The sequence below is a fragment of the Octodon degus genome, unplaced genomic scaffold (genome assembly GCF_000260255.1).
Source record: "Octodon degus isolate 3935 unplaced genomic scaffold, OctDeg1.0 scaffold00185, whole genome shotgun sequence".
NCBI lineage: Eukaryota > Metazoa > Chordata > Mammalia > Rodentia > Octodontidae > Octodon > Octodon degus.
The window spans coordinates 4,072,489-4,091,361 of record NW_004524761.1 but is presented as its reverse complement, the minus strand read 5'-3'; the positions used below and the strand labels follow the sequence as shown (position 1 = coordinate 4,091,361).

Sequence of the window (18,873 nt, the reverse complement as noted above, 5' to 3'; positions counted from 1 at the left end):
TTTGTATTATAATATATTATATTAACTAAGTGTATTGACTGCTTAACTACTCTAAGCACTGTTTTATTTTTTTATTTTTTATTTTTTTTGTTCCTCGAATGCCTTCAGGGCACTTTTGGCCAGCTGGAGAGGTGTGAGGTTCGAACTCCAGCAACCTGAGGCTGACAGCTTTGTGGAAGCAGCCACTTAAAGGCCTGAGCTAGGGCCAGGCCCCCTCTATTCAGTCTTGCTGAGGGTGACTTGAACTCTGACCCAAGATCTCTGCACTCAGAACCTATCCGGGTATCACTTGTTGTTCTTACAAACAATCCACTGCATGAGTACCTCTAACAGTGGCAGCTGCTAGAGTATTGGAAACTGCCTCTTTCCAAATGACTTTTCCATCTACATTAAAATTAATGGGGTTTTATAACTTTCCTTGACAGATCCTGTTTCTTTTTCTCAGATAATTTCATTGCTAGGAAATAAAACTAACATTTAAAAAATATATTTGAAGCACATAGCTGGAAATGCTGGCCCGTTACTTACCAAGTTGTTTATTGTTTTTATAATAATACATGAGCATTGTAGAGAATTTGGGAAATACAGAAAAAATAAGACTATAATTCCCAAACCCAAAGACAACCACCTTAATTATAAAAAAGTAACACTTTATTTTGAAAGTAAATCTAGTCAACCCCAAAAAACATAAAATACAAATGTGCCTCTAGCATTATTCTTGATCTGTCCAGTATTGTTTTTCTTTGCACATAATATTAAAGGTCAATAGATTTCTTTCCTTAACAAAGTAAAGAATTAATTCATTCAGGATGGCAAGCTGGTGAGCACTAGGCCTTTGTCTTGGACAGAAATCTGCACATACTCTCAACGGTAGGGAAACTAGTATTATTTTGTTACTAAGTACACTGCTGGTATCAAGTCTTGGACTTAGCAGTTATGCACATGAGGCTGTGCTCCCTACCAGCTACAAGTCCCTGACCAACTTGCTCAATCTCCTTTTTAGGCCTTTCTCATTTGCAAAAAGGGCCTACTGTGGATTTTATAAGACTAACGCACATTAAGGGCATTGGCATAGTGTTTGGTATATAATAACTGCTAAAAATGATTAGTTATTACTGTTTTTATTACTTATTCTCCCAAACTCCTAAGCACACTTTGGAAGTGAGCAAATTCAAAGATCACATTTAAAGCACAATATCTTGTTGTGGAACTCAGGCATCAGTGGTTTTCCAACACGGCCCTAGAATTTACTAGTTCTTCATTTAGTATATTTGTGAAGCAAAGTGTCATACTGGCATACACAGTAACAAGAGCCAGAGCCAATCTTATGGGGCCAAGCCCAACTTTTAAAAAATATTTCAATTCCCAACTTCAAAATATTACACAAAATAGACCTAGAAGAACTTTGTAAGGAAGACATAAAAAGGATTTTTTTTTTTTTTTTTTTTTTTGCAACCGGGGATTGAACTCAGGCCCTTGCACTTGCCAGGGAAGCACTTATTCCACTGAGCCATCTCCCCGGCCCCTGGGATTTTTTTTTTTTAAGTGGAATTTTACTCATCCACAAGGAAAATCTTCCTACCTACTGGGTATTTGATTTTTTCAAAATTTAGAGCTGGATAGCCAAGTGTGGTGATGCACGCCTGTAATCCCAGCTGTCAAGAGGCTGAGGTGGGAGGATTGCCTCAAGTTCAAAGCCAGTCTGGGCTGCATAGAAAGCTCAAGGCCAGCCTGGATTACAGAGTGATACCTTGTCTCACCTCTCCCACCCCAAATGTAGAGATGAGCAATGGAAATTTGATTTCTTTTTGGTGTGACAAAAATTTTATGACTAGATTGTGGTGGTAATTACATCAGTTTGGTATAGGTAAATATACTAAAACCCACTTTAACTAGGTAAATTGTGAATTGCATGTTATGTCAATTACATCTCAAGAAAGCTGTTAAAAAATCTAGAAAAGGAAGAATCACAAGTTGGCGTAAAAAGATCAAGACAAAGTTACATAAAATTAAGGTTTTATGGTGCTCAGATTCTAGTAAAACACACCATACTCATTTGTTTTAGTGTGTACTTGCTAATATTAAGTACAGTACTGCAATACTTGTTGTTTAGGTTTAGACAAGTCTCTTAACCTCTCTGAGCTCTAGTTTTCTCACCTATAAAATAAAGATAATACTTTGCAAACATTTAATAAGTTTTTATTGATCTGATAAATGATAATATCAATATACATCATTTATTGGCATCCCTATGTGCTAGACACTGAATGAGGAAAAGACATTGTCCTGCCTGATGGTGCACAAAGTACCATAGGAGACAGACATGCAAAAGAAGATAATGGTGATGTACATTATGCAAAGGCAGTGGGCACAGTGGGGAATACATACCTGAATCAATCTGAGGAATCAGGAAAGCATCTCTGAGGAGGTGATCACGCTGGAGCTAGGAGTTAAAGGTTGAGTAGTAGCTTGTCAAATAGTAAAAAGACAATGAAAGACAAGACATTTATAGGAAACTCCATGCAGGAGGATAAGGGTGTTTTATATTACTAAACCTTAAACGTGTGTATGTGAGGAGCCAGGGTGATGGCTCAGTGGAATATGTGCTTCCCTGGTGAGCACAAGGGCCTGAGTTCAATCCCTGGTTCTGGGGGGAAAAAAAGTGTATGTGTATGTGTTAAACAGTCTTTACAAAACATGAGGTGAAGCATGTAGGTAGGAGTTATAACCTAAATTACCTTTATACTGTGCCAGAAATTTGTATTTTATCCCATATATATGGTAGTCATTGTAGAATTTTGAGCTGACATGTATATGATGTCATCAGGATCTTTTCATTTGCTTTAGAGAGATTCTGGTAGCCACCAATGAAATGGTTTGGGACTTTATCACTGGAGACAGCATACAGTTAGAAAGCTATTGCAAAATGTGAAAAAATTGATAAATGCTTGACCTAACACAGCTGCAGTGCAAATGGAGGGAGATGGGGGCCAGGGAGATGGCTCAGTGAAATAAGTGCTCCCCTGGCAAGCGCAAGTGCCTGAGTTCAATCCCCGGTTCCGCGGGGAAAAAAAAAATGGAGGGAGATGATCTTAATAAAATCATCAGGACTTGTTGATTGACATGATGTAGGAAATAAGGGACAAGGATGAGTCAGAATGACCCTCTGGGATTTTGACTAAAGCATCTGGGTGAATGATGGTATCCTGAGATAATAAACACTGGCATAAACAGCTTGCTAGATTAGGCTGATTTCCACCTCCTTCATGCCCATGGCAAGAAATTTAGGGTTTGAGGGTCTTGGGGAAAGTTGTTTGGTTTGTTTTATGTAAAAACACAGGAATGCTAAATCCCTCCCTTGAGACTAGAATTTTAGTTTCTAGCTTTGCCACAGTCAAAAGGATATTCCTGAAATTCAAGTTTTAGAGAAAACTGGGGGAAGGATAAGAACACCACTTTTTGCTGCTGGTTTTGGCAAACAGTGGCGACCTAGGTAAGTATTTGCATGAATTAATACATCTCATGTTCTCTCTTTCTCTGTGTGGTGGTGTGTTTGCCACTCAGATTATAGCACACAGATACCTATCATGTACAGTGCACGGTCTCTGTGCTGGTGTGAGATAGTAGCCCGGCTGCCAGGATGTCTGGATAGCGGTGGGGGTGGGGTGAGGTCAAGTCTCTAGTTACATTTAGTTCCCAGGGGCTAAGTGCAAGTTGGCTCTTTTGAAATGGTCTCTGTTGGTAATTAACAACATATGAAGAATACCGCGGTGTCAAATAAAGAGGATTTGTAGGCACAATGCTGTTGGTAGCTGATCCTAATCTTATTCAAGAAAGCTGTTAACTCTCTGAACATTAGCATTCTGCCAGGTAATGAGATCTAGTCCTTGGCACCTCCTAGACACACTGATTCTTGCAGATTTGGACCTCTTTCTGGCTTCACCACCCTGCTTCCATTCTGTGTTTGAATTCAATGAATAGTAATTTAGTGTATCACTAGCAAATGTCTGAATAATAGAGGGCTGGTTTTGTTGTGCCTCCTGTTACAATGAAAATGTGTGCTGCATAAATTTAACGGGCAACATCAGTGTGTAAGGCTTTCTTTTTTTTTTCAGAGATGGATAAGCTTCTGAATAATCTGCAGAAGGGCAGTTTTGAGTAGGTGGCAGCACCTCTTATTAGCTGTTGCTTGAATACAGTCAGACAGACAAAATCTACTCGTTTAGAATATTGGTCCATGACAACACTGGCTTGAGCAAAGTGACCAGTCTCGAATGGCTGCGCTCTTTCTGGGCGGCAGGTTGCTAGGGCTGTCGCTGTTTTCCCCGCCGAAAAGGGGCGGGGTGGGGTGATATGCTAGGAAAAAAAAAAAAAAATGTAGTCTGCCTCTCCACAGAGGTAATGATTCGTGGAAAGAAATGCCGTTGAGCCTTAGGATGGTGACGATAGGTTGGGGTTTATTTTATTTTATTTTATTTTATTTTTTCCCCCTTCTCAATTCTGCGACGCATTAACCCTGCTGCTATTGGGACGTTCTCTGCTCAGCCTATTGGCTGAGCCCAGCAGCCGCTGTCTGCCAATCGGGTGATGAAAGGCAGACAAATCTACCCCGCCACCAGCAAAAAACGGCGCGTAACCCTTGCGGCGCCGGCCCAGCCGCGCCAGAGCTGGCGCGGGGAAAGGTGTCTCCAGCTGCTGTGGCTGTTTGGGGCGGGTCGGCTTCTTCTGCTTCTAAGGACCAAGTAGCGAGTTAGCGGGCTGCAGCAATGCTCGGCAAGGTGAGAAGCTGGGTAGAAATCTGGCGGGGGGCTACCCTTTTGTTCCTCTTTTGCCACCTGGGTTACGTTCGTGGGCAGATCCGATACCCGGTCCCAGAGGAGTCACAGGAAGGGACTTTTGTAGGGAATGTCGCCCAAGATTTCCTGCTGGATACGGAGAGTCTGTCGGCTCGTAGGCTGCAGGTCGCTGGAGAGGTGAATCAAAGACACTTCCGTGTAGATTTGGACAGCGGAGCCCTGCTCATCAAGAATCCGATCGATCGAGAGGCACTCTGTGGGCTCAGTGCCAGCTGTATCGTGCCCCTGGAGTTTGTAACCGAAGGGCCTTTGGAGATGTACCGAGCCGAGGTAGAGATCGTAGATGTGAATGATCACGCCCCCCGATTTCCGCGGCAGCAGCTGGACTTGGAAATTGGAGAGGCAGCTCCTCCAGGACAGCGTTTCCCTTTGGAAAAGGCTCAGGATGCAGATGTGGGGAGCAATTCCATCAGCAGCTATAGACTGAGCTCCAACGAACACTTTGCGCTGGATGTCAAGAAGCGTAGCGACGGCAGCCTTGTCCCAGAGCTACTCCTGGAGAAGCCTTTGGATCGAGAGAAGCAATCGGACTACCGCCTGGTGCTGACTGCTGTGGATGGGGGGAACCCCCCGAGATCAGGCACTGCAGAGCTCCGGGTTTCAGTGCTGGACGTAAACGACAACGCCCCAGCCTTCCAGCAATCTAGCTACAGGATTAGTGTGTTGGAGAGTGCGCCAGCCGGAATGGTGCTCATCCAGCTCAATGCCTCTGACCCGGACCTGGGTCCTAGTGGTAACGTCACTTTTTCTTTCAGTGGTCACACCCCTGAACGTGTGAGAAACCTCTTCAGCCTGCACCCCACTACTGGAAAGCTTACCCTTCAGGGGCCCCTAGATTTTGAGAGTGAGAATTACTATGAATTTGATGTGCGGGCTCGAGATGGGGGTTCTCCAGCTATGGAACAACATTGCAGCCTTCGGGTGGATCTGCTGGATGTAAATGACAACGCCCCCCACATCACTGTGACCTCAGAGCTTGGAACTCTCCCGGAAAGTGCAGAACCTGGCACAGTGGTGGCACTCATCAGTGTACAGGACCCTGACTCTGGGTCAAATGGGGATGTGAGCCTTCGTATTCCGGATCACTTGCCCTTTGCCCTCAAGTCTGCCTTCAGGAACCAATTTTCCCTGGTGACTGCTGGGCCCTTGGATCGAGAGGCTAAAGCCAGTTATGACATCATGGTCACTGCTTCTGATGCTGGGAACCCTCCTCTGAGTACCCACAGGACTGTTTTCCTCAATATTTCTGATGTGAATGACAACCCACCCTCTTTCTTCCAGAGGTCACATGAGGTGTTTGTTCCTGAGAACAATCGCCCAGGGGACCTGCTTTGCTCCCTTGCGGCCTCTGACCCTGACTCTGGCTTGAATGCACTTATCTCTTACTCTCTCTTAGAGCCCAGAAACCGAGATGTGTCAGCTTCCTCGTTCATCTCTCTGAACCCCCAGACAGGAGCTGTTCATGCTACTCGATCATTTGACTATGAGCAAACACAGACTCTGCAGTTTGAGGTGCAGGCCCGGGACAGGGGCAACCCCCCACTCAGCAGCACTGTGACAGTTCGTCTATTTGTGCTGGACCTCAATGACAATGCCCCAGCTGTGCTTCGCCCTAGGGCCAGACCTGGTTCCTTATGTCCCCAAGCACTGCCTCCATCAGTTGGTGCTGGCCACCTGGTCACAAAGGTGACAGCTGTGGACTTGGATTCAGGTTACAATGCTTGGGTTTCCTACCAGCTCCTGGAGGCCCCAGATCCCAGCCTGTTTGCAGTCTCTAGATATGCTGGGGAGGTGCGGACAGCTGTTCCCATCCCAGCTGATCTTCCACCACAGAAGCTGGTCATTGTGGTGAAGGATAGTGGTAGCCCACCACTCTCTACCTCTGTTACCCTCCTCGTGTCCTTAGAGGAAGACACTCATCCAATTGTCCCTGATCTTCGGGAATCTTCAGCTCCCAGAGAAGGAGAATCCCGTCTGACCCTGTATTTGGCTGTGTCTCTTGTGGCAATTTGCTTCGTGTCCTTTGGCTCATTTGTAGCACTACTCTCCAAGTGTCTTCGTGGAGCTGCCTGTGGAGTGACATGCTTTCCTGCTGGCACCTGTGCCTGTCTCACCAGATCTCGGAGGAGGGAGGGGCTTCCTCCTTCCAATGGGATCCTCCGAATCCAGCTAGGGTCAGATGACCCTATCAAGTTTGTGGATGTGGGAGGCCACTCTCACGGCTGTACGCCCTTGGCTTCTGCACCCACTCGGAGTGATAGCTTCATGATGGTGAAGTCACCCAGTGCACCTATGGCAGGGGAGCCTGTTCGCCCAAGCTGTCCACCCTCTGATCTTCTCTATGGGCTAGAGGTGAGACCTTTGCAGGCTCAGCCACTGCTTGAGTGTTGTTCTGATCCAGGCAGATGGCTGGACCATGTCCCAGAAAGTACTGGCCTCCTTGTACAAACCCACAGGGATATCACTGTCTTTGTGAATAATAACTATGTGACAGATGCTGTGTTTTAAAAGTTTTGTGAATTAACCAGGAAGTTGTAACAGGTTACTACTTGGGAGTGGGTTATGGCCATTTTGGAGTATAAGGAATGAAAATCATTGATGGTCAAGAACCAGACAACTGTAAAAACCTACTGGTGGAATAGGGGAGCATGCAAAGCTGGAGTGTATAGGAGCAGGACGTGTGAGGTAATCACATAAAGCCAGGGCTGCTCTCTCTGCTCTTCCTCAATGAGGGAGTCAGGGTCTGAGGAGCTTTACTTCTAGATTACAGTTTCCCATGGAGTTGAGGAGGGACTGAAATCTGCCTCTCGGTACTGAGTACTCTCTGACCCACTATGAAATGGTCTCTCTACTTGAAACACAACAGAAAACAAAGAGTAGTAGAGAGCCAAGGGAGTAGAGCAGTACAAGTAAAGGTAAGAGTAGAAGTTTATGGTCCAGGGCTTTAGGACTCCTAATCAAATCCCTGCAGGCATTGAACTAGAGTAAAGCATTATCTCTTTGGGAAAAAAAAAAACAACAGTAAGTAAAAATCATAATGTCAGAAAACTGATTTACAGTTAAGGAACTCAGAGATATCTACTCTTTGATGGAGAGACATCCATTCCACATTCAAGAGAGTGTAGATCTCCTGAATCTGTTGGAAGTATAAAGTTTAGAAGCCATGCCTGGCCACCCTCCTAGGTGTCCTAGGTAAGCCTCATAAATGTTTCCTTACCCACAAGCTATGACACGCATTCCATATCCTGAGTCAGGGAACTCAGAAAAGCTAAGTCTTGGAGTCATTAGCAGACACTGAGGTTTTCCTCAAAGCATTGCTAGAGGGTCCTAACAAATCTTTTCTCTTACCCTGTCAGCATCTGGCAGGATAGGGGAGGAGAGGGAGGAAGTACATGGGCTTTGCTTCTCTCAGAAGGAAAAAGTTTTGTTGGTTTGAGCAAAGTAGTAGAAGCTTCTAAAGTCACGCAGGAAGTTGCTGGGATGGAACACCAAGGAGTTGTGTAGCACTTTGTCTTCCCTGTTGAACACCATCTGAGCTGTCAAACTTTGCTGCCAAGGGGGCTGAATCAACCTGCAGCTTGAAGTGAGTGGGGAGGTAACAGGCTTCTGTGACACAGATTTGCAATGCCTGTTCCCAAGGTTTCCAGGGCTGAGGCGACTTTATAATTGGCTGAGAGCAGACAGACTTTTTGGCCAATCAAACTCAGAGCCGAGGTGGGGGATCTGCTCTTCCCGCCCGCCCGCCTCTTCTCCTCCAGCTCCCCAGCTCCACTCACATTTAACTCCCCTTCCCCCCCACCCCCCCCCGCCATTCGGTGACTAAGAACTGCTGCAGGCAGGCAAACCTCAGAGCAGTTTTTAAGAGACTGGAAGAAGGCATAAGAGATTTCAGCTGCTGTATTCCGAGCCCTGGGTCCACCTTGGAGACAGGACAGCACAGAGTTACCCTCCAGGAAGGGACTTCTGGGTCATGGGGCTCAAGATATCCCCACAGCTCCCTGGGAAATGGCAAGTGCTGTGCATGTTGTCCTTGTGCTGCTGGGGCTGGGTGTCTGGGCAGCTTCATTACACAGTGGTGGAGGAGTCTGAGCCGGGAACGCTGGTGGGGAATGTTGCTCAGGATCTGGGCTTAAAGGTGACAGATCTGCTGAGCCGCCATCTGAGGTTGGGTTCAGAGGAGAATGGGCGTTATTTTTCCCTGAGCTTAATGAGTGGTGCTCTGGCAGTGAATCAAAAGATTGACCGAGAGAGTCTTTGTGGAGCCAGCACCAGCTGCCTCCTGCCAGTGCAAGTGGTGACTGAACACCCCCTGGAGCTCATCCGTGTGGAGGTAGAGATCCTGGATCTCAATGACAACTCTCCGAGCTTTGCCACTCCTGAGCGAGAGATGCGCATCTCGGAATCAGCAGCACCCGGGGCACGGTTCCCACTGGATAGTGCCCAGGATCCAGATGTGGGCACCAACACTGTGAGCTTTTACACCCTAAGCTCCAGCAACCACTTCTCTTTGAATGTGAAGACCCTAAAAGATGGGAAGCTGTTCCCAGAGCTGGTGCTGGAGCAGCAGCTTGATCGTGAGACTCAGGCAAAACATCAGCTGGTGCTCACGGCTATAGATGGGGGTACCCCAGCCCGCTCAGGGACCAGCCTTATCTCCATCACTGTGCTGGATGTCAATGACAATGCTCCAGCATTCCAGTCCTCAGTTCTCCGTGTGGGGCTCCCAGAGAATGCACCCATAGGCACACTGCTGCTCCGCCTCAACGCCACGGATCCAGATGAAGGCACCAATGGCCAACTTGACTATTCTTTCGGAGACCACACATCTGAGGCAGTGCGGAATCTCTTTGGCCTGGACCCCAGCAGTGGAGCAATTCATGTCTTGGGTCCCGTAGACTTTGAGGAGTCAAATTTCTATGAAATTCATGCAAGAGCCAGAGACCAAGGACAGCCAGCCATGGAGGGCCACTGTGTGATTCAAGTGGATGTAGGAGATGCCAATGATAATGCTCCCGAAGTGCTACTGGCCTCTTTAGTCAACCCTGTTCTGGAGAGTACACCAGTGGGCACAGTTGTGGGGTTATTTAACGTGCGGGACCGAGACTCAGGCAGAAATGGTGAGGTGAGCCTGGTTATCTTGCCAGAACTGCCATTTCAAATTAAGCCTTCTGAGAACCACTACTCTTTGCTCACCAACCAGCCCTTGGACCGCGAGGCCACATCCTACTATATCATCAAGCTGCTGGCTAGTGATGCCGGCTCACCTCCCCTGCACACACACCTCACTATCAGGCTCAACATTTCAGATGTTAATGACAACGCCCCTCACTTCACCCAGCAGCTCTACACTGCTTACATCCCAGAAAACCGGCCTCCAGGCTCCCTTCTCTGCACCGTGGCTGCCTCAGATCCAGACACTGGGGATAATGCCCGCCTCTCATACTCCATTGTGGGGAGTCAGATGCATGGGGCCCCAGCCTCCTCCTTTGTGTACATCAACCCTGAGGATGGCAGGGTGTTTGCCCAGCGTACTTTTGACTATGAATTGCTGCAGATGCTGCAGATCGTGGTGGGCGTTCGAGACTCTGGCTCTCCCCCACTACATGCCAACACATCTCTGCATGTGTTTGTTCTTGACCAGAATGATAATGCCCCAGCTGTGCTGCACCCACGGCCAGGCAGGGAGTTCTCAACCCCCCAGCGTCTCCCTCGCTCTGCTCCTCCTGGCTCCTTGGTCACCAAGGTGACAGCTGTGGATGCTGATGCAGGCCATAATGCATGGCTTTCTTACTCCCTGTTGCCACAATCCACAGCCCCAGGACTGTTCCTTGTGTCTGCACACACTGGTGAGGTGCGCACAGCCCGGCCCTTACTGGAGGATGACTCTGACACCCAGCAGGTGGTGGTCCTGGTGAGGGACAACGGTGACCCATCACTGTCCTCGACAGCCACAGTGCTGCTGGTTCTGGAGAATGAGGATCCTGAAGAAACGCCCAAGTCCAGCGACTTCCTCACACACCCTCCTGAGCGCCCGGACCTTACCCTTTATCTCATTGTGGCTCTGGCAACTGTCAGCCTCTTCTCCTTGGTCACCTTCACCTTTCTGTCAGCAAAGTGCCTTCGGGGACATGGGGACGGGGGTGGGGGACAGTGCTGCAGGCGCCAGGACTCCCCCTCCAGGGAGTTCTATAAGCAGTCCAGCCCTAACCTGCAGGTGAGCTCTGATGGCACGCTCAAGTACATGGAGGTGACACTGCGGCCCACGGACTCGCAGAGCCATTGCTACAGGACGTGCTTCTCCCCGGCCTCCGACGGCAGTGACTTCACTTTCCTCAGGCCGCTTAGTGTGCAGCAGCCCTCGGCTCTGGCACTGGAGCCAGAGGTCTTCCGTTCCCGCGCAAATACTCTGCGGGAGCGGAGCCAGGTGAGGGCTGGGCGCCAACGCGAGGGCGTCCCCTGGGGGCGGTGTTGGAGAAGCAGACGGTGCGCCTAAGGGACCTGGACTTCACATTCCTCCTCCCAGGCGGCTCAGCTGCTGGCTGTGCTCCACCGCTGCACAGGATCCTCTGGACTGATTGAACCAATCAGAGGCCTGGTTGGCTGGCTAGGGGCACTGGGAGGTGGTGATAAGAGCACAAGGGGACCTTTGCTCCCCCACTCCTGTGCCCAAAAAAGCAGAGGACCTCTGAGCCTCGGTGAATTTTTAGCAATTTCAGTGGGGTCTGAACGTTGGCTGTCAAAGACTTAAACTGCCAGCCTCCTGCACTCCGCTGGTCTTTAGGTCTGGTTTCTTTTTAGTTCCCCAATGCTCTGTTACCCAGAACCTTCCCTATCCCCCATCCCTACTTCTCCCAATCATCTCTGTCAATAGCTCCAACAGGGTGTAGAGCCAGTGACTCCCTGTAATCCCTACAAGCCACACTCAGGACCCCAAACTGGGTACCTGCTCCTTCATCTTACCTGCACCGCGCGTGCAGTATGCCAACAAACAGGCACACTAGGGCCATGGCCAAGGTCACAGGACTGTCCCCAGCCCACTCAGAGCTTGCCCCCAGCACTGACAAAGGCATTCAGGGTTGATGCTCAGGTGAGGGCTGAAGGTCCTCACATGGACCCAGGGGCTGGCATGGACACAGAAGCCTTCTCCCAACCCTCCCACTGGCACCCAGGCTGTAGTCTGCCTTCTCTAAGCTGGCCTGAGCCTTGCTTGGGCTCCTGAACCACAAATATGACACTGGGTCCTCTTGGTGTGGGGTGAGTGAGATTACAGGACCCTTGGACCAGTGGTGCTGCTGGGCCTGGGGCTTAGTACTGAGGCCAGAGGTCCAACAGGCCAGAGGCCTTGGCCAAGCAGGCAGAAGGGTGGAGCTGGTTTGGCCCAAGGTGTGAGGGCTGCGGGGGCTGCAGTCAGAGATCAAGCCTCTGTAGACAGGTAGCTCTTCCTCCTCTCACACATGGTGCTACAGGCTCTGGATGCTTCTAAATAGGCTTTCAGCTTGTTGTGACCACAGCGTGCTGTCAAAGACTTAAACTGCCAGCCTCCTGCACTCTCCGCTGGTCTTTAGGTCTGGTTTCTTTTTAGTTCCCCTCAGTCATCTAGGGTCATGGATTTGGGAGCAACCAAAGTGTCTGAGACTGTACTGGCTAACCCCAGCACTCTGGGAGGCTGAGGCAGGAGGATGGCCAGTTTGAGTTCAACCTGGGCAACTTAGATCCCATGTCAGAATTAAAATTACCATGCCTGGCTTGGTGGCAAATGCCTATAATTCCAGAATTGGGAGGCTGAGGCAGATGGATTCCTGCAAATACAAGTCCAGTCTGGGCTACAAAGTGAGTTCAAGGCCAGCCTGAACTGCATAGTGAAACCCTGTCTCAAAAAGACAAAAAACCAGGGCTGGGGAGCTAGCTCAGCAGTTTAAGCACCTGCCTGGCAAGCACAAGCACTGAGGGAAATAATAGTGTAAGACATAAGTTTCCACAACTCTAGGGGCTTTTACATAAAATGTGTCTGTGTCCCACCTTGCTCTTACTGAATCAGGATTACTTCGAAGCAACATTGAGAGCTCTTAATTCATACTGTTTCCTGGAAAACCAAAGCATCCTGTTTAATTGATTTCCCTCCACCTTTGCTGGATAGGTACTAACATCCCCATCTTAGAACTGAAATTCATGGAACTCAAGTGACTTACTCAAGTTTACAGTAGATTCACAATGGGTGACTCTAACCTAAGCCTAACTTCAGAGTCAGTGCTTTGAATGGTTTGGCACTTGGATCTTGTAAAGCTGGACAGTGGCACCTGCCAGGAAGAGGTAAGGGTGTGGTTTTTTCCCTTTTAGGGCCTTAACATGTGGGGAAATTCTTTGGGGCTGATCATCCTCAGCACACTGTTACCCTCATGTGCATTGTGTTCCACCCACCATGGTCCCACTCCTCCCATGAGGACCCCACACCTCCCTGCAGATTCCCTGTGTTAAGAATGCAATGGTTGGGGCCAGGAAGATGGTTCAGTAGAATAAGTGCTTCCCTGGCAAGCACAAGGGCCTGAGTTCAATCCCCGGTACCACAAAAAAAAAGAAGAAAAAAAAAAAAAAAAAAAAAAAAAGAATGCAATGGTTAAAGGTCAGGCACCTCTCTGCCCTTCTCTACAGCAGTTCCAGAATGGTGCCCACCGCTGCATCCAGTATGGGTGCTTACCACTCCATTTGCACTTGGGATGTTAGGTTTCTCGGTTCTTCACACAGCAGTCACCTGTGGACCTCTGTGTGAGTCACTGGCAGGCCTGCTCTTCCTTTCCCCCAGTGTAATTTGACATGCTCACACTCCCTGCTCCTGGGAGCAAACTTGAGAATTAATTGCCAGCACACCCAGAACCAGCGACTTGGCTGTAGGAGTGCTTCTGGAAGGAGCGTGATGACGCTCACGCTGGAAGGACTGGGACTGACTTGGTCCTGAAGTAGCTGGCAGAGCTCCACAACTTCAGCCAGGTTGTGGGTGACAACAGATCAGCCCCTTGGGAGCCTGGAGACACAGTTGGTTCTGCCTGGAAGCTGTGGGACTCAGGCCCTCTGGGCTTGTCCCAGGCATTTTCTCTGCCCCAGACAGAGTAGCCTTGTTCTCTCCTCCTGAGTCACAGGCCATTGTCTGGCATGGAGTTCTGGGGGTAAGAAGTGTCCCAGGGCTTGGACGCCTTGCAAAGGCCCAGGCTGGCATGACTCCTAAATTAATAATGTATTTAGCTGTGGGAAGATATCCTTGAGAGCCAACGCTGGAGGAGGTGTCCTTCTGAATGTGTCACTGCACAACTTGGCATGAAAAGGGTTACCCAGAGCAGCAGCCATCTTGCTGCAAAGGATGCTTTGTTCCCAGCTGAGGGTCTGAATAATTTCATGCAAGGGCTGGTGGGATTCTCCTCTAAATGCCTCCTGTGCCACTTTTGGAGGCCTTCTCTGTCCCCCTCCCTCCAGTGCCACAAAAGAGCTGTTCAGTCCCTGGCTCCGAAGCTCAGCGTCTGGGAACAGGAAAGAAGAGGCCGTCTGTAGCCACAGAACCTAGATTTGCTTCTTGTGACAGATAAAATGTGGTTTTGTTTTAGACTCTGATACCTCAGACCTTTCAGACCCCTAAGTATTTTCATTTTCTTTTGTTTTCTTGCTCTCTTTGGAGATGAGTACATTCCTTCCATTCCTTCTGTCCCAGGCCCCCAGGGACTCAGGTGACATTTGCCTGCTCAGTACTCAGCCCCTCTCCTTCTGTTTTCTCCACAGCAAGCCCCGCCCAACACGGACTGGCGTTTCTCTCAGGCCCAGAGACCAGGCACCAGCGGGTAGGTGACTGTTGCTTCAGCCCACCCTCTTCTCTGCGGCATTTTCTCACCGATGACGATGGCGCGGGAGGAGATGGGTGGGAAGAGCTGGAGGGAGGGCTGGCCTTCGCTTCAAAGGGCTTCTGCCCCTCAGTCTGAGATCTGGGAAAGGTTTTGTTGTACTGAGGGCTGGTATAGGAGCCCTGAAACAGGAGGCGCTTGCCCTGACTATTCTGCAAGCTGAACACACATACTTGCCTTTCCTTCTGTTCTCCCCAGCCACATGCATGCTCTCCTATCTTCTGAGGGATCTAGGGGACTGGAAGGTGGTCCCTGGATGGGGGAGGCTGTTGATGCTCATCCACTGCCTGCATGCCCCGCCTCCAAGTTGAGCTGGGCTCCAGCCTAACCTGGGGCTGGGACTCCTGCCCTGCCTCCTGTCCCTGTAGTCTGCTAGCACCTTGCCTGCCTCTCTCTTTTATCTCTGGCTCCCTTGTCTCTCTCTCACTTTGTGATGATCTCCACCTCCCCTTCTCTTGTCTTCCCAGGTTCTGTCTTTCTGCTGTATCTCTGTCCCCGCCATCTGTGTCTACTTGCCCTGATTGCCGCCTGCGATGGTGGGGCTGCTCCATAGCTGTGGAAAGAGTGAATAAACGTGGCTCTTAGGCTCCGTCTCGGTTTTCCTTTTCTCTCTCTGCCTGTGCTGGTCCTTGACCTCTTTTCTGTCTCTCCTTCCATTATTTCTTAGTCTCTGTGTGTTCTTGTAGACTTGTCTCCACAACCCTCTGCCTCATGATTCCTGCTCTCCTATCTGTTTTCAGCCTTCCGAAGCCTGTGCCTCTGTCTCCTTTGTGTCCCTCCTTCTGCCTCTCTAAGTCTCTCTTCCTGCTATCCTCATCTGTCTCTTTTCCCTGTCCCCTTCTCTGAGCCAGCCCCCTCTCCTGTCTGTAGTCGCCCTGAGCCAGCACACACAGTCCTGCTCCCTGCCCCCTACACACCGAGCCTTTGATCGCTGCTTCCCTTCACTTAGCCTCCCATCGCAGCTGCCCCAGCTGCTCATTTCAGTCCCCTACGAATTCCTGTGGAGACAGGAACCCCCTGCAGGGGCGGGGGACTTCCGTGGAAAGCCTTTCCTGGGCCTGAGGGGAGACTTGGGCTCTGGGCCAGGCCTCCCTGGTAGAAGCCCAGAGCTGGGAGGAGTTAGCCCAGGAGCTCAGGGTGGAGGCAGGGGCTCTGCTTGCCTTCCCTGCCCATATCTGCCCAGCTGCTAGGCTGCTGAGCTTGGGCTGCCCTTCTCCCCCTCCTCCCCAACCAACTCCTTCCTGCCACAAGAATGCAAAAGGTCTTGGTGTACAGTGCAGATTCCAGCTCCTGGGCAGGCCCAGTCCTGTCCTGGCATTGGGAATGCCAATCACTTCTAGAGAGCCCCCAAAGAGGTTACCACCTGAAGAAGACTAAAGCTGCCCTGTCCCTCCCTCCATCCCAGCTATTTCTCTTTTCCTGCTACCCTTGCCCTGCCTCCCCATAGTTACCCATTCAGTCATTTATAGATCCACCCACCAACAAATGTTTATTGAACATCCACTATGAGCCAGGCCTTGTGCTTTAAAAGTGAACATACACACAGGATCTCTGAACCCACTGTTTTTGAGACCAGCAGAGAGAAACTTGACAACAAATCATGAACACACACACACACACACACACACACACACACACAAACATCTAGTTACAAATCATAGAAACTAATAGAAGATAGAGTGATTTGAGTATAATGGGAATCGGGGAAGGCCCAGTAGGAGGGGACATTTGAACACACCTAGCAGAAGCACTGGGGAATTTGTACGCCCTCTAGCCATCTCCAGCCCAAGTGCTGGACCTGGGAACCCCACTGGTTACTTCTGGTGTGTCCCACAGGATGAGCACCTTACCCTGCTTCAAATCCCTCTCATCAGTGAAATGATTAGCAACCTAGAACCTACAGAGAGCTCTTGAGGAGATGGAGAGAAGGCCCAGGCATTCTCTCATCCTAAGTTAACTTGCCAAGGATGAGAGGCACATTTCTGATTCAGCTCCAAAGCTGTCGAGATAAAACAACTGTTAGGGCTCAGCCAGCAAGTTCCGGCCCCCATTCCATCATCACTGAGCACCTTCTGTAGACCAGGCAGGATACCAGGTGTGCGGGAGATCTGACATGGTCCCTGTTCTCAAGAAGTCTGCAGTGTGCTGAGAGAGACAGACATTAACCAAAGAACCACAAAAAATAAATGTAGGACTGCGATTATCACAAGTGCTTTTACTTGGTGGTAAAAGCTTATAAAATGGATTTGGCCTAGCCAGGGAAGAGGGGGACACCCCGGAGGACATGAGGCCACATTGAGAGCTGACAGGTAAATATGAATCAACCAACTGGAGACAAGGGAAGAGGCCTCTATGTGGAAGGAGGAGCATGTGCAAAGGTCCTGGGGCAAGGCCTTCAGGGTTAACAGAATGACAGAGTTTTCCTTTGCTGCCATTTTGATGAGCAGATGGGAGTGAGGGGACATTTCTGTCATCCTGTAACCATGATTCCAGGCCCCCACTGCCCCACTGGGCCACTATCTTGCCCATTGCCCTGTAGCCCATCTTGTGCAACCCGTCCAGTCAGGCACATGGGGTTTGCAGCAGGATCAATGTTTTGTTTTGTTTTGTTTTGTTTTGTTTTGTTTTGTTTTGTTTTGTTTTGTTTTTTTGGCAGAACCGGGGATTGAACTCAGGCCCTTGCACTTACCAGGGAAGCACTTATTCTACTGAGCCATCTCCCCGGCCCCAGAAGCAGGATCAATGTTGAGGATTTCAGTGAATCTAGTTCAAACTAACACTAGGACACATTGACAGACAAAATAAGAAAAGACATTCTCAAGCCCATGCCTGCCTCTGCCTCCTCCTTACTACTATCCCTTCTCAGGTCATCTTTTTAGCATTTTGTTTTGTTTTTGTACTTGTTTTTTTTGTTGTTGTTTTTTGTTTTTGTTTTTTTTGCGGAACCAGGATTTGAACTCAGGCCCTTGTGCTTGCCAGGGAAGCACTTATTCCACTGAGCCATCTCCTCGGCCCTGTACTTGTTTTTTGAGACAGAGTGTTGGTTGTAGTTCAGGCTGGTGTTGAACTCACTATGTAGCCCCAGGCTGGTTTTGAACTCATGGCAACCCTCCTGCCTCAGCCTCTGGAGTGCCAGAGTTATGGGCTTGCACCACCAAACCCAGCTCATCCTTTTCTGATCCTGACAGCTGTTGTCCCAAGCTCAGAGCCTGGGGTAGCAGCTCTCTCTTGTGGGCTGTAGCCTGCCCCCACCCCCTGCCCTGTGCAGCTGTTCTTCCCCTCAGCCAGCCAAGACGCTGACAAGCTCTGTTTGGCTTCTGTCCCCACCCTGTCCCTTTTGTAGCTCCAAATTGGCTCCAATTTGCCAGCTCCAAAGCCCTTTGCATCCTTTCTTCTCTGAGACACACTCTCCCTCATCCCCTCCCACAGGCAAGCCATTCACCAAAAAGCAGCTTAAATTTTCTGCTTATAAAATGCTAAATGCTTATTATAGAAGCATGAGAAAAAGAAAAAAATGAGAGAAAATAGCCCATCATTCTATAACCCAGTGAAAACCATTACTAATTTTTTAATGTGAAAAACTTCAGATCTATACAAAGTAGAGAGATGGTGTAATGAACCTCTATGGAACTACTGACCGATCTTAGGTCACTTATAACCCTCCTTCATACCCCACTTGGATTTTGCAAAGCAAATCTCAGATACCACATGATTTAATTTGTATCTTTTTGAATACTCTCTTTCTTTTTTTTTTTTTTTTTTTTTTGGCTGAACCAGGGATTGAACTCAGGCCCTTGTGCTTGCCAGGCAAGCACTTATTCTACTGAGCCATTGCCCTGGCCCCTCATTAACATTTTCATATGAATCTTTTATTGATTTTGTGTAATCAAAAAGCATATAGAAGCTTTTTTTCCTAAAATCCAGTTGACTTACATTGTTCAAAAATTTGTTTTTACTCAGAATGTCAAGCACTTTCATTTCCAGTTAGTTGGTATATTTCTTACCAGTATTTTTTAAAATAGAAATTGAGATCATTCTACCCATCAGTATTGTAGCTTATTTTTCTTCCTTAAAATATATGAGGAGAGGGGCCGGGAAGATAGCTCAGTAGAATAAGTGCTTGCCTGGCAAGC

The 18,873-nt window shown here is 48.8% G+C and overlaps 1 protein-coding gene across 14 annotated transcripts in view; it reads left to right on the top strand.

The window, feature by feature from the left end:
- Positions 1-18,873, top strand: part of LOC101583855 (protocadherin gamma-C4) — a 155,941-nt gene that overhangs the window by 122,793 nt on the left and 14,275 nt on the right. For 11 of the 14 annotated variants that reach the window (XM_023704021.1, XM_023704026.1, XM_023704020.1 and 8 more), the window contains one exon: positions 14,622-14,680. In XM_023704021.1, the coding sequence (XP_023559789.1) occupies positions 14,622-14,680 (59 nt within the window). Of the gene's footprint in view, positions 1-4,751; positions 7,209-8,717; positions 11,281-14,621; positions 14,681-18,873 lie in introns of those variants that run through there. The other 3 variants (XM_004643861.2, XM_004643864.2, XM_004643860.2) reach the window with 3 other exon arrangements.